General features: G+C 41.1%; 1 protein-coding gene across 8 annotated transcripts in view; it reads left to right on the plus strand.

Annotated features, from left to right (window-relative positions):
- Positions 1-22,543, plus strand: part of ENTHD1 (ENTH domain containing 1) — a 104,101-nt gene that overhangs the window by 51,503 nt on the left and 30,055 nt on the right. For all 8 annotated transcript variants that reach the window (XM_040490769.1, XM_040490768.1, XM_040490767.1 and 5 more), the window contains one exon: positions 6,683-6,806. In XM_040490769.1, coding sequence (XP_040346703.1) covers positions 6,683-6,806 — 124 coding nt within the window. The remainder of the gene's footprint in view (positions 1-6,682; positions 6,807-22,543) is intronic.

Consider the following 22,543-nt stretch of genomic DNA (forward strand, 5'->3'; position numbering starts at 1 on the left):
ATTTTTACAAATGATAATCAATGCTGTTTGTTCAATGCTGTTTGTTGAACAATCCACCTTTTCCCCATTGACTTGAATAGTGCCTTCTATCACACAACAAATTCCCATTTATGCTTACGCCCATTCCTGGATTTTCTACTTGTTTATATTAAAGACGCAACATACAAAGATCAGCTGTAACATTTAAAAAAAGAAAGAAGGAAAGGCTACGTATAAAGGGAAAGAAGGGAATAAAGTAGGGAGGAGAAATAGAAGCTAAATTTCTTTGATTGTACCATGATTTTAGATTTGTCATTGGAATCCTGGAAATATTTTTGCATAATTACGAAACAAAATCGAAGTAAAGAAAGTAATCCTTTAAAATGTAAAATACAATTAAACAAATGTTCCTTGCATTCGGTTGGTGTTTTTATTCTAAGATGTTGGTATTTTTGATCTGAGATTATTGTGAGCATAATGTGGGATGAATCAAATGAGTAGTCACGTGATCCTCTATTTGAATCATCTTTGGTGTCCTTGAGAACTGGGATTCTTGGTGTGGGGGACAGGAGATATGCGTGTAAGATAGAAGAGATTGTCATGACCTAATAGACCCGAATTGGATTGAAAACATATCACTATAAACTCATGAGGAATTTTACGTGAAATGTTTTGGGAAAATAAACTAAATTATTCATAGGCCAAAGGGGAAGTCTCAGAGGAAATTTAAAAATGCATATAACTGGGTAAGAAGGAAGCACAACTTATCAAAATATAGGAGGCATAGGTAAAGTAGTGGTCAGAGGGAAATTTATAGCACCAAATGCTTAGATTAGAAAAGAGGAAAGGTGTAAAATCAATAATTAGGTTTCTTGAGAAAAAAAAAAACTAAGAAAAACAAAATAAACCTACATGAAACAGAAGAAAGAAAATAATAAAGATCAGAAATTAGTGGAATTAAAAGCAGGAAAACAGTTAACAGAGAAAATGACTGACGCAAAAGCCAGTTCTTTGAAAAATGGATAAGCCTCTAGCAAGACTGCCGAAGAGGAAAGACACCGATCACCAGATCAGGATGAAGTGGGATGTCACTACAGTTCCTGTAGCCATCAAAGGACAATAAAGAATTGCTGCCAACAACTTTATGCTCATAAATTTGACGATTTAGAAGAAATAGAACAATTTCTCAGAAAGCGGACACTACGAAAATTCAAAGAAGGTGGAATAGAACCTGAATAGTTCTGTAACCGTTAAAAAATTTTTTTAATGTTTATTTATATTTGGGGGGGAGGGGCAGAGAGAGGGAGACACAGAATCTGAAGGCTCTGAGCCATCAGAACGGACGTGGGGCTCGAACTCACGAGCTGTGCGATCATGACCTGAGCCGAAGTCACATGCTTAATCACCTGAGCCACCCAGGCACGCCCCTGTAACCATTTTGTTTTTAAGTGAATTTGTAATATAAGTCTCCTGAAAAAGAAATCTCCACTTCCAGATGGTTTTACTGGAGAATTCTCGAACAGACACTATTTTTACACAAATGTCTTTCAAAAGTAGGAGGGAGTACTTCCCAGTTCATTTTATGAGGCAAGTATTGATGCTCTGCTACCAACCCCAGAAAAAGACCATTTCTTGTCTTACAAAAAAAAAAAAGCCATTATCTCTCATGAAATGAGAGGCAAAATCCTCAAAAAACAATTATCCAATTGAATCCAGCAATATATTTTTAAAATTTATACACCAGAACCAAGTGGGATTTAATCTAAGTTGTGGCTCAACATTTGAAAGTCAATGAATGTAATTTATCATGTCAACAAATTAAAGAAGAAAAATCGTAGGATTTTTGTCAGTTGATGGAGAAAACATTCAACAGCACGCAATACCCATTTATGGTAGAAACTCCGCAACTAGAAATAGGGACTTTCCTTAAATTGATAAAGATCATCCACACAAAACCTGCAATAGCATCGTACTTAACAGTGAATGCTTTCTTTTCAAGATCGGGAACAAGGCCAGGACTTATTCCACATAGTACTGGAAGTTCCAGCCACTGCAATAAGAAAAGAAAAGATGTGTAGAAGAAAAAATAAAATTGTCCTCATTTACAGATTGTCTGCATAGAGAATCCCAGAGAGGCGACAAAACCTTAGAGAACCAGCAAGTGAATTCAGTAGGCATGGAGGATACAAGATCAGCATACATAAATCAATTGCACTTTTTATCTTTTTTGTTTTTAATGTTTATCTGTTTCTGAAAGAGTGAGTGAGCACAGGGGAGGAGCAGAGAGATAGAGAGACAGAGCATCCTAAGGAGGTTCTGAGCTGTCAGAGCAGAGCCTGATGTGGGGCTCGAACTCACAAGCCGTGAGATCATGACCCGAGCCAAAATCAAGAGTTCAATGCTTAATGGACTGAGCCACGCAGGCACCTCTGAATTTTGTTTATCTTTTTAAAAAAAGATCTTGAGGGGCGCCTGGGTGGCGCAGTCGGTTAAGTGTCCGACTTCAGCCAGGTCACAATCTCGCGGTCCGTGAGTTCGAGCCCCACATCGGGCTCTGGGCTGATGGCTCGGAGCCTGGAGCCTGTTTCCGATTCTGTGTCTCCCTCTCTCTCTGCCCCTCGCCCGTTCATGCTCTGTCTCTCTCTGTCCCAAAAATAAATAAACGTTGAAAAAAAAAATTAAAAAAAAAGAAAAGATCTTGATTTATTTTTGAAAGAAAGGGAGCAGGGAGCAGCAGAGAGAGAGGGAGACAGAGAATCTGAAGCTGGCTCCACACTGTCAGCTCAGAGCCTGACTTGGGGCTCGAACTCATGAACCGTGAGAGCATGACCTGAGCTGAAATGGGACGCTTAACCGACTGAGCCACCCAGGCACTCCTCAATTGCATTTTTACGTACTAATAGTGAACATGTGGAAACTGAAATTAAGACACATGCCATTTGCAATTACTGCCCCCCAATGAAATCCTTAGGTATAATTGTAACAAAAACATGTATAGAATCAGTATCCTGAAAATTAGAAAATACTGATGAAAGATTTTAAAGACCAGTCAATTAAAGACATACCAGGTTCACAGATTGGAAGACTTGTCATAGTAAAGATGCCCCTAATTACTCTATAGGTTTAATGCAATTCCTATAAAAATTCCAGCAAAGCTTTTTTTTTTTTTTCGAGACAGATAATAAGCTTATTCTAAAATTTATGCGGAAAGGCACAGGCTCTAGAGCAGCTAAAACCAACTTGGAAAAGATGAATAAGGTGGAACTAATCACTCTGCCTGATATTAAGCCTAGTGCAGCTACTGCAATCAAGAGAGTATGGAATTGGAGTGTGGTATTGAGAGTGTGGAGAGATAGACACCTACGTCAGTGGAACAGGATAGAGAACCAAGAATTTAGACCCACACAAATATGGCCAATTGATTTTTAACAGAGGAACAAAAGGAATTCAACGAGGGACAACTTTTTCGACAAATGATATTGGGGCAATTGGACATTGGTATAGGCAAAATCATGGGCCTCAGTTTAAGCTTCATATAGATATTCAGTCCAAGTAGATCGTGGACTTAAATGTAAAATGTAAAACTATAAAACTTTTTTAAAATACTGGAGAAACATCTTTGGGATCTAGGGCTGGCCAAAAACATGATCCCTAAAAGAAAAAAAAGTTAGACCTCATCACAAAAAGATATAAAAACAAGTTATAGACTGGGAGAAAATGTTTGCAACCCGCATATCTGGCAAAGGACTAATATCTTGAGCATTAAAAATATAAATAAAAACCTCTTGGGGCACCTGGCTGGCTCAGTGGATAGAGCATACGAAGCTTAATCTTAAGGTCATTGAGCTCAAGCCCCATATTAGGGATGGAGCCTACTTTTTAAAAAATTAAAAATTAAAAAACTAACCTCTCAAAGCGCAACAGTTAAAAATCCAGCACAATCCAATTAGAAAATGGGCAAATGACAAGAACTGTCCCTTCAGCAAATACAAGCAGCAAATAAGCACGTGAAAAGATGTCCCGCCTCATTACCCACGAGGAATATATAATTTAAACACACAATGAAATATCAAAATGGCTAAAGTAAAAAGTAGTGACAACACCAAATGCTGGCAAATGTGGGGAAATTGGATCAGTCAAATATTACTAGTGGGAATGTAAAATTGTAAACCTACTCTGGGAAACCGTTTGCAGCATCTTATAAAAACTAAACATGCAACTACCATAGGACTGAGCAATTGCATTCTTAGACATCTATCCCAGCAACATGGAAACTTACTTTCATACACGAAGCTACACACAGTGTTCACAGTGGCTTTATATATAATAGCCCAGATCTGGAAACAATCCAGACGGTCCTTTGACAGGTGAAACAAACTGTGATACATCTATCCCATGGATACTACACAGCAATAAAAAGGAACGAGTTATTAATGCATGAAACAACATGGATGAATTTCTGGGAATTATGCCAGGTTAAAAAAAAAAAAAACAATTCCAAAAGGTTACATCCTGTATGGCTCTATGTATATAACATTTCTTCAAATGTCAAAATTATAGAAATGGAGAAAAGATTAGTAGTTGTGGGGGGCAGGCTATGGTAATAAAAATGTACCAGGAAGGGTCCTTATGGTGATGGAAATGGTCTGTATTTTGACCGTAACAGTGTCAATATCTTGGATAATATGTACTGCAGTTTTTAAGATGCTATTTTTAGGGAAAACAGGGTAAAGGATACATAGGGTCGCTCTGTATTATATCTTAATACATGTGAATCTACAATGATTTTAAAATAAAAGTTGAATTATAAAAAGGGGCGAATCCCTTGGAAAATGGTTTGGCAGTTTCAATGAAGTTACATACTATATATTTAATGAAGTTAAGTTCATATTTAAATATATGAATTCTATGAATTTGTATATTTAATGAAGTTAAATACTGTTTAAATTAACTTTTCCTATGACCTGTCCATTCTACTCCTGTGTAAATATCCAGGAGTAGTGAGTACACTTGTCCATAAAAAGATTTGTGTATGAATGTTCACAGTATCTTTATTCATTATAGCCGAAATTTGGAAACAATCCAGATGTTCATATGGAGGAGAATGGATAAACAAATTGTGGCATATTCCTACAATGGAATACTTCTTTTTTTTTTTTTTTTTTTTTTTTAATTTTTTTTTTTTCAACGTTTATTTTTGGGACAGAGAGAGACAGAGCATGAACGGGGGAGGGGCAGAGAGAGAGGGAGACACAGAATCGGAAACAGGCTCCAGGTTCTGAGCCATCAGCCCAGAGCCTGACGCGGGGCTCGAACTCACGGACCGCGAGATCGTGACCTGGGTGAAGTTGGACACTTAACCGACTGCGCCACCCAGGCGCCCCTACAATGGAATACTTCTTACAAAAAAAAAGGAACGGATACACACAAGATATGGATGCATTTTTTTCACACATTACGTTAAGCAATGGGAATCAGATACAAGAGAGCATGTAGCATATGATGACATTCATATGAAGCTTAAGAACAGACGAACTCATTGCTACTGATGGAAGATAGACACTGTTTACTGGTAGTGGGAGGGTGGGACCAACTGGAAAGGAGCTTGGGGGAACTTTCTGGAGTGACAGAAATGTGGCTACATAGGTATACGGCATAATGTTAAAACCTATTGAACTGTACCCTTAAGGTTTATGCATTTTACTCTATGTTGATTATACCTTAAAGTACCGTAAAACAGATCTTCGTTCATAGGAGGAAAAAGACACGTCAACTGATCCCACCATATGGACTTTATTTGAATCCTCTCTTGGACAAGCTATAGAAAAAAAACTGCTTAATAGCACTCATGAGAAATTGAAAAGATGAGGAGTTTATAACTGATGACATTAAGGGGTTGGGAAGTTTATAGGTATAAAATAATTGTGTTAAAGAGTTCATGTCATTTAGAGAGAGGCACTGAAATCAATGATGTACCTAGGATTGGCTTCACAATAAAGCCGATGAGGACTGGTAGGATGTAAATGAAACCAGATTGGCCATGCATTGATTTGTTTAACTGCATGGTTGGATTGATTATCATCTGTGTTTTACTCCATGACAAAAAGTTAAAGTTCTAAAATTTAGTACAAATAGGAGCACCTGGGTGGCTCGGTTGGTTAAGCATTCAACTCTTGATTTCGGCTCAGGTCATGATCTCACTGTTTGTGGGATCGAGCCCCACATCAGGCTCTGTGCTGACAGTGCGGAGCCTGCTTGGGATCCTCTCTTGCCCTCTTTCTGCCCCTCCCCTGTTTGCGCGCATGCTCGTGTACTCTGTCTCAAAAATAAACAAACATTGAAAAAAAGATAGACACAGGTAAAACAGAACAGTAAAACAGAACAATCAGCCTCTGAGATAGTACGCCCTAAGGATGCTCAGGGAGTGGTGGGGAAAGTTCATGCCTCAAACAGAAGCGTTGCTACTCTGCACTAGATGTCTTCATCAAGGAGTGAGGATCTCCAAGGGTAGAAAACCACCCTACGCTCAGTGGACACCAAGTGTATACATACCTTATATTTAAGTTCTTTCCATTAAAATGGGTTTATGTTGGCACATATAGACACAGCGTATCTCCATGAATCGTCCATCTGTTTTACCAAAGTGAAGCAGGGGGATTAATTATGTTTTTCAAACTTCATGTGCTCTCTTATTTTCTCTAAGGACCTGATGTTATTTTATGAGGATGATCCAAAGCCAGTTTTGCCCACACTTCCTCCTCCCATTACCTCATCAACTAAACGGTTCTCAGAAGAGCAAGCAGACGTTTGTCACCTCTGCGATGCAGGTAAACTGGGTAAAAATTAGCAAGTCTACTCAGAAGCATCAATACGAAACATTGGGAAAGGAGTTGCTTTTCGTCAGATTTTATTTGGTGAAATATAGCAATAAGGGCTTTAATTTAACTTTGATAATGGGGGATGGGACCAGCATGGATGAATTCAGCCCACACGTAATCCTATAATCCTATTTTGCCATTTGTTTCAGTGGGTTTTTTTTTTCTCTATTTTGCTTTCTTTTCTTTCTCACCATTTCAAAAATTAGTAACCACAATCAGACCTCTTACGAATGCTTTAAAAAAGCAGAAAAATTAATTTGAGTTCCTTTTTTCATTTGTATGAACATCTCTTTGATAACCAAGCTTTAGGCCAGAATGCATGGGATCCCCCAAACTGGCTAATCGCCTCTTGAATAATTAACATTAGAGGGGGTACGGTATAAAATGATACAGACTGGCCTCCAAGAAATTACACTATCAAATTCCAACCGGGTCCTGCTGCTGTGAAAGACCTGATTGATTCACCATGGCACCGCTCCATACTGTCTCTATTTTTCAGAAACTCTCAAGTTTTGATACATTCTTCCTCTTGCTCTTCTCAAAAAATAGGACTCAAGACCTTCTGCCAAGTTGAGAATGAAACGTTCTCATCAGTATGTTTCATCCCCTCATTTGTCTTTGCTTTTATATCCATCCAGGCATCTCCCTCATTGCAGAGGTGGCTCCTTATGTTCCGAGTTTCGTCTTCTCCCTCATCTTTGGGCCACGCACCTCGGTTTTCTCCTTATATATACCCCCAATATCCAAAATGTATTTAAAAAAAACCCTGTAGGTTATTAGCGTAGATTTCTTTTCTACATTTACATGTATATAATTTTCTTATAAAACTGGTCCTGAGAACGATGATGAGGATGTTCCAACAAACACAGAACACGAAGTTGTGGGTTATGGTGATATTTGTAAGTACAAGGATGATATGACTCACATGGATAATTAGTTATAAGTGGTTACCATTTTTTAGACAGCTTGCTCTGTCTTCTTAGAATACGCTTTATGTAAACGGATCCAGATCCAGAAGCTCGAAAGAATAGTAAGGAAAACATTTTTGTGATCTCATATTCCCATGTATCCCCCCCGCCCCCCCCCCCCGCCGCGCCCAACATTTTTTTTAATTTTTTTTTTTCAACGTTTATTTATTTTTCGGACAGAGAGAGACAGAGCATGAACGGGGGAGGGGCAGAGAGAGAGGGAGACACAGAATCGGAAACAGGCTCCAGGCTCTGAGCCATCAGCCCAGAGCCCGACGCGGGGCTCGAACTCCCGGACCGCGAGATCGTGACCTGGCTGAAGTCGGACGCTCAACCGACTGCGCCACCCAGGCGCCCCAACATTTTTTTTTAATTAAACTTCATTTTTAGAGCGGTTTAGGCTCCCAGTAAAATTGAATGGAAGGTACAGAGATTTCCCCATACACCCCTGCCCCCAAACAAGCACAGCTTCTCCCACTACCCACACCTCACATTTGTTGCAATCAGCGACCATACATTAATGCTTGATTATCAAAGACGATAGTTTACATTAGGGTTCTCTCTTGGTGTTGTATATTCTATGGGTTTTGAGAAACGTATCCACCATTTTAGTATCATACAGAACCTCTCTCCCTTCCTCCTAACACCCGATGCTTTGTCTCCACAATTTTGCCTTTTCCAGAAAGTCATATAGTTGGAACCATACAGGATAGCGTTTTCAGACTGACTTCTTTTATTCAGTAACATGTATTTTAAGCTCCTCTGTGTCTTTTCATGGCTTGATAGCCCATTTCTTCTTAGTGCTGAATAGGATATGATAGAGTATTTATCCATTCACCTGCTGAAGAACATCTTAGTTGTGTCTGAGTTTTGGCAATCATAATAAATAAAGCTGCTGTAAATATCCATGTGCAACTTTTTGTGTGGAAATCAGTTTTCCCCGCCAACATTTTAATACAAGTGAAATTGAATATAAATGAGGCTCAGGGGAAGCCTTTAAGAGGAAAAAAGTCACAAAACATGTCGAGTGAGGGATGAGTCCCCCATGTTACTTGGTTAGAACTCGTCTTAATTGGAGAAGCTTCTCCTATTTTTGAGTCTTTCTCTTCTCCCGTCTTTCCTTCACACCAGTCTCAGAGATATCTTGCTAAAATGCAGATCTAAATGTTTCACTTCTCAGCTTAAAAACTTTCAGTAGTTTTCCACTACCGATAGCATGTTTAATTTTTTTATGCCGTCATATGAGACTTTCATGGCCTGCTCCCAGCCAACCCCTGTAGCCTCATCACACAATACTGCCAATACTCACAATGCTCTGTGACATTCTATTACCTGTATAGTTTCTTCTCCTTAGAAAGTCTTTGTTCCAGTTACTTCGGCTGGGTAACACATTGCTCTAAAACTTTGTGGCATAAAATAACCATTTATTCTGCTCATGGAATTCTCTGGGTCAGGAATTAGGACAGGGCACAGTGGGGATGACTTAGCTCTGTCTCATGACGTGTGTTTGGGCCTCGGCCCGAGAACACAAAGGCTGGGGATGGGAATCATCTGAAGGCTCGTTCACTCGTGTGTCTGGTGGCTGGTGCCCACTGTCGGCTGGGGGCCTCAGTTTCTCTCCACGTGAGACTCTTCATGCAGTCTCTCCACATGGGCTAGTGTGGGCTTTCTCACAGCATGGTGGCTGGGTTCCCAGGGTGAGCGTCCTGTAAAAGAAAGGACCAGGCAGTAGCTGGCTACTCTCAAAAGTCATGCTGTGAGACTTCCTTCCCATTCAGTTCATCAAAGCAATCACAAAATCTTGCCCAAGTTCAAGGGAGAGGGAACATAGACTCCCACCCCTCCATGGACAAGTGTCAATGTCATATTGAAAGAAAAGCATATGGGAGGGTGTGTGTGTTAGTACAGTCATTTTTGGAAAATACAGTCTGCCACGGTCCTCCACCAAATTATGGATGCTTGACAAAGTCCTATTGAGACAGCCAGGCCCAGCTCAAAGGTCACTACTGCTATAAAATCTTTTCTACACACGAATTTTTCTTTTCACTGTGTCCCTGTGGGACTTTGCCTACAACCTTAGAGTTGAATTTATAGTTCTGTATCATTTTATAAGTTTGATTTATTTTTAATTATGTAAGTAACAAGTGAATATACTCTTATTTTAAAAAATTCAAACAATATTGCTAGAGTCCAAATCCTCCTTGACTGTCCCTTACCCCAACACAGTTCCCTCCCCAGAGTTACCTGTTATGATCCATTTGTTGGTTACTCTCTAGGCCTTTCTCTGTGCATTTGCACACATACATGTACCTTGAAAAGTATGTAGAACTGACTTTATTTTGTTTCAGAATATTCTGTATTTTTCTGAAACGTCTTAAAGCAACATCACTTGGCCATCCTATAGATGGCCTTTCTTTTTAACTCCTATATTGCCTGGGTGTTACAGTTTATTTCCCTGCCGGTAGACAGTTTGGTATTTTATATTTTTCACTATTACACTATTTCAGTATTACACTATTATTTCACTATTTTCACAACATTTCACTGTTATTTCGCTATTCGATATTACACTATTACAAATGATGCTTCAGTGAATAGCTGTGTGCATATATGTGAGTGTTTATTTAGGGTAGATAGATTCCTAGAAATGGAATCCCTGGGTCATAATATATGCCCGTTTTCATTTTAGTTAATGCTGCCAAATAGCCCCTCAAAATATCAATACCGATTCACACTGGCTTGTGGTATATAGAATTACTTATTCACACACACCCTCACCAGCACTTGATTTTTTTCAAGTCTTATATTTTTATCGCTTGGAAAAGGTTGCATTGCATGGTAGGTATAATTTGCATATTTCCATGTGTTAACTTGATATTTTTATTTCTTCTTCTGTGCATTGCATGCTTATATCCTTAGTCTTTTTCTTTTGGCTTGTGTGTTGTTGATCATTTAAATTCAATGATTTTGTAGCATTTGTATATAGGTCGCTGACCTTAAGAATCAAAACTGCCCTTTATCTTACCAGCAAAAGATAGGGTTATTCAGGAATAAAAGAGAATTTCAATTCAGGACAAACGAGCTGAGGCAAAAAACAGGCAAGCCCAAGGAATGAAGGAGAGGTACACTTTCTTAAGGAGAAAAGGAGTAGTCGGGAAGGCTGTTAGAAGCTTAAAGGCCATTGGAGTAAACTGAGAGTTCCAAGTGTAATGGCTTCTCATTGACTGAGCTGTTGTTGGGAGGGGAGGGAGATATGGAAAGCCTCTCTTCCTCTTCCCAGTAGTATGCGCCTTCAAGGTCAAGTCCTGCTCTTCTGTCTTGTGTGCAATTGACTAGAGTGGTAGGGCGTGAGAGCTTCTCCTAGGGAAACCTCCGGACTCCATTTTAGTGAGGGTTTCCGTTACTAATTTTCACGCTGTTACTAATCCTTTCTGTGATTTATGTTGCAAATATCATCTTCTAGGCTATGAAGTGTCTTTCCGATTTCTTTACAGAAAATTTGTGTTTTGTTGGTGTTTTTGTAGAAGTCTGATGTTTTATGTAGTCAAGTGTATTATTATTTCCCTTCAGAGCTTTTGTTTTTTGTTTTTGTAAATTTATTTTTTACTAAAGTATAATTAACATACAGTGTTATATAAATTTCAGGTGTACAACGTAATGATCAGACAGTTCTGTACAATACTCAGTGGTGCTCACCATGATAAGTATAGTGACCATCAGACAACTTTATTACAACCTTATTGACTGTATTTCCTGTGCTGTGCTTTTCATCTCTGTGCCTTATTTATTTTATAACTAGAAGTTTGTACCTTTATCTATTCCATCCCCCCACCTCTCCTCTGGCAACCACCAATCTGGTCTCTGTATTGAAGAGTCTGTTTTTTGTTTCTTTCTCTCTCCGTTTGTTCCTTTGTTTCATTTCTTAGATTCCACACATAAGCTAAATCATATGGCGTTTGTCTTTTTTGTGTAACTTTCTAAAGAAGACCTACAGATGGCCAACAGACACATGAAAAGATGCTCGACATCAGTAATCATCAGGGAAATGCAAATCAGAACCCCAATGAAATACTGCCTTACACCTGTCAGAATTGCACTGTTGGTGGCAATGTAAATTAGCGTAGCCACTGTGGAAAGCAATATGGAGGTTCTTCAAAAAATTAAAAATATAAATACCATTGTAATCTAGTAATTCCACGACTGGGTATTGACCCAAAGAAGACAAAAACACTAATTCAGAAAGACATGAACACCCCTATGTTTACTGCAGTGTTATTTACAATGTTCAAGACGTGAAAGCAACCCAAGGGTCCATCGATAAATGGATAAAGAATATATAAGATACACACACACACAAGAATATTACTCAACCATAAAAAAGAATGAGATCTTGCCATTTACAACAACGTGGGTGAACCTACAGGGTATAACGCGAAGTGAAATAAATAAATGGAGAAAGACAAATACCACATATTTTTTTGTGTTTTAAGAAGGCTTTCCCTACACCACGTTCATAGTATATATTCACCCATTTTTAAATTTTGTTTTAGTGCTTTTATTTTTTCAATTTGAGAGAGCGAGAGCCCACAACCGGGGGGAGGGGCAGAGGGAGAGAGAGAATCTTAAGCAGGCTCCATGCTCAGTGTAGGGCCCAACGCGGGGCTCGATCCCATGACCCTGAGAGTCAAGAGTCGGTTGCTCAACCGACTGAGCCACTCAGGTGCCCCTGCTTTAGTTATGCTTTAATCTATGTGGATTTAAAGGGTTTGTGATGGGTTCTAGATATGGTCAGTGGGAGGCCAGTTGTATCAACATTTATTGACTAGTTTATTTCTCTTCACTGTTTTGAAATGACTCTTTAACCTGTACTAAATAGTATCTGTTTATCAACTCTGTTCTGTTCTGTTGATCCATTCTTCCAGTCGTGGTCTGTTTAATTTTTTGCAATTACTGTAATAATATGCGATAGTATGAATGTATTCTATTTTACTTAACCAGTATTATATTAAGGGTAACTTAGGTTATTCCCCTATTTTTGTTATTATAAATGATGATGAAATGACCTCTTTCTCTCCTTTCAAATAAAGTAGGCTTATAATTTATATTGTTACTATTTATTATTTATATTATTATTTGTTTCACAATTTTATGCAAACTCTAAAATACATTAGTCTGAATTTCTGCTGATAAATTGTGTCCAGTTCATAACTTATCCTGTCAACAAATGGTTCTAATTTCCATGTTATAATTTCAGTGGCTTCAGCCCAAAGGCAAAAATAAAGAAGGAGAGTCATTCCGTACAACATCCTCTTCTCCCTTGCCTTCCCCCTTCTTGGGCACACCGTGATCTGCTGTTCATACTGGCCTGCAGCGTGTAGGCATACTTACCCCTCACTAACTCTTTGTCTTAGCTTCACTGATCCCACCCCTTTCTTTCATTCTCTGAGTGGCCACTCATTTGAATTTTGTGTTCATCATTGTCTGCTTTCTTTATAGTTTTACTACATACGTTTATGCTATAAACAGTAAGTTACTTAGTTGTGTGTGTGTGTTTTAAGTTATTTTATTTATTTATTTATTTATTTATATATATATATTTTTTTTATTTATTTAAAAAAAATTTTTTTTTTCAACGTTTATTTTTGGGACAGAGAGAGACAGAGCATGAATGGGGGAGGGGCAGAGAGAGAGGGAGACACAGAATCGGAAGCAGGCTCCAGGCTCTGAGCCATCAGCCCAGAGCCCGACGCGGGGCTCGAACTCACGGACCGCGAGATCGTGACCTGGCTGAAGTCGGACGCTTAACCGACTGCGCCACCCAGGCGCCCCTATTTATTTATATTTTGAGAGAGAGACAGAGCACAAGTGGATGAAGGGCAGAGAGAGAGAGAGAGAGAGAGAGAGAGACAGAATCTAAAGCAGGCTCCAGGCTCCGAGCTCTCAGCACAGAGCCTGATGTGGGGCTCAAACTCACGAACCATAAGATCATGACCTGAGCCGAAGTTGGACACTTAACCCACTGAGCCACCCGGGCGCCCCCAGTTTTTTTTTTTAATTTTTTTTACATTTATTTATTTTTGAGAGACACAGAGAGACAGAGTACAAGTGGGGGAGGGGCAGAGAGAGAATGAGACACAGAATCAGAAGCAAGCTCCAGGCTCTGAGCTGTCAGCACAGAGCCCGACGCGGGGCTCTAACCCACAAACTGCGAGATCACGACCCGAACCAAAGTCGGATGCCCGACCGACTAAGCCACCCAGGCGCCCCCCACCCCCCACAAGTTTTTATTTTTAAGTACTCTACACCAACATGGGGCTCGAATTCGCAACTCTGAGATCAGGAGTCGTGTGCTCTAGCTACTGAGCCAGCCAGGCACCCCAATATGTTACTTAGTTTTACGTGATTTTAAACTTTACCTATTAAATGGAGTCATTTTGAATTTATTTTCTGTGACTTCCTTTTATCACTCAATAATATGTTCTTAAGATTCATCTAAGTGTGTGTACGATTGTCATTTGTTTCCACGAATACTGTTCAGTATTTTACTGGGTGTGCGCAGTAGAATGTATTCATTCTGCTCTACTATGGTCAGTACGGTGCCAGGTTTTTTTTGGTAACGTGAACAGCTGTGAACATACTTATACAAGCCTCCTGGTTCTCGTGGACAAGAGTTGCTCTAGGGCATATGTTTGGAAGTGAAATTGCTGAAGGTTCAATATGAGCATCTTCAAGTGTACTAGATAATGCCCAGCTGTTTTCCAGAGTTTTAGTTGTCCCATGTCCTCACCAACCCCTTCAGGTCGCCATTCTTGGAAAAAGAAAAATTGCCAATCTATTGGGTGGCAATTGGTATCTCATTTGTTCTAAAACCGTTTTTGGATAGTGAAATTGAACACATTTTCATACGCGTACGGTTCATTCATGTTTCCTCATCTGTGAAATGTCTGTTCATGTCTTTTTGGCCATTTTTCTATTTGGTTGTTTGTCCTTTTCTTGATTGATTTGTAGGAATTCTTGATCTATTCTGGAGGCTAAACATTTCATTTTGTAAATGTCTTCCCAGTGCGTGACTTGTCTTTTCACTTGGTGAAGAGTCTTTTGAGTAATAGAAGTTCTCAATTTTAATGAGGTAGAATTTTAGTCTTCATGGATGCACTCTTTGTATCTTGTTATTTTAAAAAACTCTTTCGTATCTCAAGACTGTATAGCCTCCTTCTGCTTGGGCTAAAAATTTCATAGTTTTGCCTTCCACAATTAAAATTTTAACGCAGCTGGAGTTGGTTTTTGTGTGTGGTTGAAGCGTGAGTCCAGTCTTACTGCTAAATGGATAACCAGCTGTCCCCACATCATTTATTGAAAATTCTGCTTTTTCTCCACTGAGCTGCCATGCTGTTTATATCCTTAGCAAGTTTGCCCATTCGTATGGATTCGTTTCTGGACTCTATTCTGTTCCAGAAGTTATGTGACTATTCTTGCACCCACAAATAGTTTCAATTACCCTATCTTTGTGATAATTTTTGAGCACTTCTCCCTCGTCAGGAATATTTTGTCTCTTTTTAATCCTTCGCTTTCGCACATAAAAGCTTGTCAAGTTCTTGGAAAAAAAAAAAAATTAGTTTCGATTGGCCCTGCCAATCTGTTACCAGACTCAGGTCCTTGGACCCAGCAATGGCAGAAATGAGGCTGGACCCAAAGTACAAAGGCACAGACAGGCTTAATTGGGGCAACAGCTTCAGCTGAAGGGAGACACAGTCATGACAAAGGAGCCAGACCTCAACAATAGCTAGGGAAAGTTTTAAAGGACCTGAGGCAGACGAGGAGTGACATCTAAGCATGTAGGGGTGGGACATCTGAGCATGTAGGGGTGGGACAATACAGGGAATTGGGCACGCAGGCACAGTTAGCTGCTTCACACATTGTATGATTCCTCTGACAGCTAAGTGTCCACCTCTGGGCGTGAGTTTTAGCCTCACAATAAGGGGGAAGTGGGTGAAAGATCAAGTTTGGTGACCTTTGTCCCTGGACTAGTTTGGACCTGTCTAGACTTGCTCCTCGGCTGATGCTTTGCTCCTTAAGAACAGCGATAACAGCCAGCCAAGAGTGTCTCAGGTGCACGGGGGGCTTGTTCCCAAGGTCTCTGACTGTCTCGAATCTTTAAATCAATTTGGAGAGGTAACACCTCTACAACATCACATCATTCTATTCATTTAAGTCTTCTTTAATATATTTTATGCTTTTTCCCCATATAGGTCCCCAAATCTTTTGTTAGATTTAGTCCTAGGTACTTTATGTATTTTTGTTGCTACTGTAAGAGATATTTTATAAATTGCATTTTCTTTCTTTTTTTAATTTTTTTATGTTTATTTATTTTTGAGAAGGAGAGAAACAGAGTGTGAGCAGGGAAGGGGCAGAGAGAGAGGGAGACACGGAATCTGAAGCGGGCTCCAGGATCTGAGCTGTCAGCACAGAGCCTGATGAGGGGCTTGAACTCGTGAACTGTGAGATCATGACCTGAGCCAAAGTTTGACGCATAACCGACTGAGCCACCCAGGTGCCCCTATAAGTTGCATTTTCTAATGGTTGATGGTGAAAATGAGTGGAATTAATTTTTGTGTGTTGACTTTATAACCAGTAACCTTGCTTAATTAACTCTTACTAATTTTCCTGGATTCTTCTGGGTTTTTTATGTTGAAAATTGTACCCTCTGTGGATGATGGCAAAATTGTTTTCTTTACTTATAAGCCATATGCCAAAGTATTGTTTTCTTACTTCACCATGCTCGGTAGAACCACTCTGTTGAATGAAAGTGTGATCATGGGCTTCCTATACTTGGTCTCTCTCTTCAGAGAATTCTTTCAACGTTTTGCCATTGAGGCGGGTTGGCTGTGTGTATTTTGGCAGATTTCCATTCCTCATTTGTTAACAGTTTTATCACGAGTAGATATTGAATTTTCCTCCATTTTCAGCGTCTATATTAATGGTTATAGATTTTTCTCCGTTGAGCTGTGAATTTTGTAAATTAGTTAATTTCCAAATCTTAAGACAACCTTGAATTCCCGGAATAAACTCAATTTGGCCATGACTTACTGTCTCATAGATAAGACATGGGCTTTGACTTGCTGGCGTTTAGTTTGAGTTTTACCTCTACATCTAGGAGCGAAGTTACCCGGGATTCTCTTTTCTAATATTCTCTTTGCCATGTTTTGGTACCGAAATTTTGCTAGGCTCCTGAAAAGAGTTGAGAAGCATTTGCCCTTTTTCAAGACTCCGGCTTGTGTAGAGTTGTTCGTGAGGGGACAGCGTTCACTCACGGTGCTGTCAGAAGGGCTGCAGGCAGGGGAGGCAACCCCGCGCCCGGATATGTGCGGCCCCCTGTGAAGGCAAAGCGCAGCTTCCTTTAGAGCGGACAGTTCCGGGACTGGGAGGCTGACACCAGGTAACTGGCTGTTTTCCCCAGAAAATGGCGCCGCGCTGGGGGTGTAGCAGGAACCTCTACTGCCGACGGCTTGAGCGTTCAGCAGTTGGGTAGCCAGGTCACCTTGGTCAGGAAGAGTTAATGTCGGGGAGCCCACGCGTGGCCTCCATCCCTGCCACGTGGCCAAAGCCTCTTGAACAGCCACTGGAGTGACCAGGGAAAGAGGATGATTGACGGCCAGTAAACAGAGCGTCTTGCCCACCCCCTTTTCGAGAGTCTCCCCATCCCCCGGCAGGCATTTCTATGGGGCATGAATCTCTTGGCATACACATCCTAAGAGGTCCACCCACCTGTTTCTTTGTCACCAGTCCTGTCACCTCTGCCTCATCCCTGCGATCCCCTCCACCCAAAGATGACAACCGCTACAAGCTCTTCAGTGAGGCTGGTGTCCCATCACGGTACATTTTTTTAATGCCGTGCTGAAGGGACTGCCCTCCAGGACAAGTAGAAGGTGCCTGAGCGTGTTGTACGTGATAGACCCCTCCCAGCAGTCCCGTCTTGTGGAGCCTGGAAGCTTCCTTTACAGGGTGTCAGAGAAGTGCCCTTTGTTCTGAAGGCCATTCCCGAGTCCTGTATACGATGCTGTCTCACTCTCTGGGTCTCGCTCTCTCTCTCTCCCTTTTTCCTGGTCCCGCTGAAAGGTTGGAGTCTAGGGAGGCTCTCCTGAACGCCTTCTTAAAAATCGATATGCCACCACCACCATTGGCACTCCCTATGCCTCTTCCCTGCTCTGTTTCCTCAGTAGCACTAATCATCATCTGAAGCATGTACGTATTTGATTCAGTAAGAGACTGGTCCAATACGGGAGTCCCCCAGACCACCCACAGGTATCAGAGTGAGTCTGCCACTAGCAGAGCTCTGACTCTGGGCTCTGCTCTTTGCCACTTCTAGGTATATGCGATGCTTTGCGAGCAGTTGCATACAGGTTTTGTGTGTTGCTCATGAATTGGATGCATTGTACTAGTGTCTTCTGTTTTGAGGGCAGTTGCTGTATGCTTTCACATTTTTCTGAAAGAGGCTTTATATCATCAGAGCATTACAACGCGTGCTTTGAATTACAGAACTGACTATAGAAATTTGAGAGGTTATCGACATGGCAACTGTGCATTATATGCTCGGTATTAAGAAATCCAATTAAAACCTTTTAAACTTAATCATTTCCTCTTTTTTTACTTCAAAAATACAGGAAAACATGATTCACACGTGTAGAACGGACATAAATTAAACTATTAAAGGCTTCCATTGAAGTGAATGAATAGAGCAAATCCACAGTCATTTGCAGTGGAAGTCAGTTAAATAATTGAAAGACCAGAAGGCTGTAACTACATTCGAAGATGCCACACGGTGGCCGATTTTTTTCATCCTTGTGATGATGAAAGGAAAGATTAAGAGATGCTGACTTTTGAATTGTTTAGGCATTTTTAGGTCAAAAAGCCATCCAGCCCAAATCCTTTTCTACATTACTAACGAGTGTGTGTATTATACATATGTCACATAACCCCTCCAACATCCCAAATTAGGAGAATCAGACTTAATCTAAAGTACGGTGACAGGTTCATCATCAGAATGACTGAGCTCTCAGTCCCAGGTGGACTTTATTTGAATGAAGCAAATGGCTGTAAATCTTTTTCCAAAAAGGAGCAAATTGTTCCTGCTACAAAAATTTCCCAAATACCTACCAGGTGCCAGCCATGGTGCTAACTGTGTGATAGTCGATGATAGACAAGATCCCTGCCTTTACGGATCTCCCGGTCGAGGGATCGAGTCCAACCCGACGAGTGAGGCAAACGTTAGGATAGGGAGGACGGAGAAACACACAGGAGGGCATCTACCCATGACTTCGGGTGTTAGGAGAGGTGATGTCCAAACTGGAACCTGATAGGTAATGACAACATGGCCAACGCTTACCTTGTGTGTGCTGAGTATCCTTGTGAGCATTTCGATTCATTCCATCTTCATGCCATCTTACAAGATAGATGAGGAAAACCCACACAGAGAGTTTAAGTAACTTGCCTAAGGTCACAGAGCAGAGTTAGGATCTAGACCAAAAGTGTCTGATGCCAGAACCTATGCCAGAGTGTTTCAGACCTTTCGACTGTGATCAAGCAGAAATGCCTTTTATGCCGTGACCCAGTACCCGTGGACTCACACACTAGTTTCACAAAACAATAGTTTTGGCAATGTGCTCTGATCTATTCTATTTTATTCTAGGCAGTTTATTCTAGGCAGTTTTGGGGTTTTTTTTTAAATATTGGATGTGACCCACAATTTGACTTCACAACCTACTGAAGGGTCACAACCCCCAGTTTGAAAGAGAGCTCACTACACTATTTTACCCACCATGCAGAAGGAACCAGACCAAGTGAGGAGAAAAGAAGAGACTATCTTAGGCAGAGTGAACACTGTGTAAGAGACCAAGGATGTGGGGTAAGAGGAAGCTTGGCGGGCTCGAAAAACTGAAAGCAATTTAGCAGGGTCTTAGGATTAAGCGGATGTCGGGACAGGTAACAGACGGAGTGAGAAAGGTAGGCAAAGTCGTATCAAAAAGGTGACCATGTAATTTATTGTCCAGACCAAGACACTTTGATATGCGAGGGGGCACGACTGATAGTGATGCCAGGGTAACAGGTGTAAACCTGGAGCGCCTTGGGCAAAGTGGCATTGCTACGGTCTGGATGTTTGTGCCCCCCTCCCCACATTCATATGTTGAAAACTTAATGCCCAAGGTGATGGTATTAGGAGGTGGGACCTCTGGGAGGTGATTAGGTCATGAGGGTGGGGCCCTCTTGAACGGAATTCGCGGTTTATAAGGGACCCCACGGAGCTGCCGCGCCCCCTCCACCACGTCAGTACACCGTGAGACGTTGGCAATCGGCTGCTGAGAAGAGGGCCTTCAACGGGGCCTGACTATGCTGGCACCCTGGTCTTGGATGTCAGTCCCCAGAACTGTGGGGAATCAGTTTCTGTTGTTGATTAGCTACCCAGTCTGTGGCATTTTGTTATATCGGCCCGAACAGACTAAGACCGGCACGTGTGCCCGGTCTCCTGATCTATGTTGAGGGAGTTCAGTTGTGCCTGAATAACCGTGAGGAGCCTCTGCAGTGTTTTAAGCAAGGCCGTGCTCTAACCTTGCTTGAAGAAGATGACTGTGGAAGGAGGGTAAAGAGAGGATTGGGGGAGGCAAGTTAGAGAGAGCAGTCAGGTCAGAACGGAACTAGAGACTTCAGACATGTCTAAAATGGGAAGCCCCCCTAGGATGGAGTCCTGACACCAAAGCATGGCAGATAAGCTGGGTTCCTCTCCAGTTTTACGTGTCACCTCCGTCCTCCCCTGTCACACGCGATGGTCTAGCTATGGACGCGGAACTACTTGCCCCAAACACCTTGTTGGCTCTAGGAATTGCATATGCCACTTCCTCCATCGGGAAGCCCCACCCCTGGCGTGCGAATCCATTTGTGTGGATTTCAATCCTTCAATCCTGAAGATTGGGCAAAGATGTTGCGTCTCCCAGGAAGCCTTTCCTGACACACCAGAAACGGGTTGTTGATTTTCGCTTGGGCTCTCGTGGCTGATCCGGTGCCGATGCTGTGTTTCAATTGCCCGTGACTCCTCCCCGCTGTCAAACCAACGAGACGATGATGTTTAAAATTCAGATGTAATTGATGTATAACATTATATTAGTTTCAGATGTACGGCATAATGATTCGATATTTGTGTGTATTGCGAAATGATCACCACGTTAAGTCTAGTTAACGTCCGTCACCATACATAGTTAACAAATTTTTTTCTTGTGCAGAGAATATGATGATGATCTTTCAGATTGACTCTGTTAGCAACTTCCAAATATGCAATACAGCATTATTAACTAACAGCCCCCATGCCGTACGTTACATCCTCATGACTTATCGTACAGCTGAGAGCTTGTGCTTATTAACCTCCTTCACCCATTTGGCCCACCCCCTACCCCCTACCCCCTACCCCCTACCTCTGGCAACCACCAATCTGTTCTGTATATCCATGAGCTTGTTTTGTTTGCTGGTTTTGTTGGTTTTGTTTTGGTTTTTAGATTCTACATATAAGTGAGATCATATGGTATTTGTCTTTCCCTGTCTGACTTATTTCACTTAGCATCCTGCCCTCAAGTTCCATCCGGGTTGCAAATGGCAAGGTTTCCTTCTTTCTTATGGCTGGATAATGGTGTGTGTGTGTGAGTATGTGTGTGTGTAGACATTATCTTTATCCATTCATCCATCAGTGGACATTTAAGTTGCTTCCATAGCTTAGCTATTGTAAATAATGTTGCAGTGAACATGGGGGCGTAGATATCTTTTCGCATTAGTGTTTTCATTTTCTTCAGATAACTACCTAGAGGTGGAATTGCTGAATCATACAGTAGTTCCGTTTTTAATTTTTTTGAGAAACTTCCATACTGTTTTCCACAGTGCAGTCGCCAGTTTAATTTCCCACTCACGGTGCACAAGGTTCCTTTTTCTCCACATCTCCACCGACACTTGTTACTTCTTGTCTTTTGCTTTTGTTGCCTTTGCTTTTAGTGTCAAATTTAAAAAATCCCCACCAAGACTGATGTCACGGAGCTTGCCACCTACGTTTCCTTTTAGGAGTGCCATGGTTTCAGGTCTTACGTTGAAATCTCTGAGCCATCCTGAGTTAGTGTGTGTATGGCGTGAGACACTGGTCCAGGTTCATTCTTCTGCACGTTGCTGTCCAGTTTTCCCAGCACCATATACTGAAGAGACTGTCCTTTCCCCATTGTATATGCTTGGCTGCTTTATAGTAAAATTGTTTAAGTTTACTTATTTATTTTGAGACAGAGAGAGAGAGAGAGGGAGACAGAGAATCCCAAGCAGGCTCTGCACGGGCAGCATGGAGCCCAACATGGGGCCTGAACTCACGAATCGTGAGATCATGACCTGAGCCGAAATCAAGAGTTAGATGCTTAACCGACTGAGCCACCCAGGAGCCCCTACTTTGTAGTAAAGTAATTGACCATTGTATGCGTGGGTTTATTTCTGGGCTCTCTATTCTATTCTATCGATCTGACTATGATTTTTTCTTTTTTGAGAAAAGTCTGTGTCTTGTTCATCATTTTATTCTCTGCCTCTAACCCAGTGCTTAGCACATAGTAAGTGTCCACTAGATATTTGTTGGCTAAACAAGGGTCATTGAAATGCTCCTAAATTGAATATAGTCCTCCTCGCAGTGCTCTCTGCCTGTATTTTTTG

This window comes from Herpailurus yagouaroundi, unplaced genomic scaffold (assembly GCF_014898765.1).
Source record: "Herpailurus yagouaroundi ecotype Mexico unplaced genomic scaffold, PumYag 182, whole genome shotgun sequence".
NCBI lineage: Eukaryota > Metazoa > Chordata > Mammalia > Carnivora > Felidae > Herpailurus > Herpailurus yagouaroundi.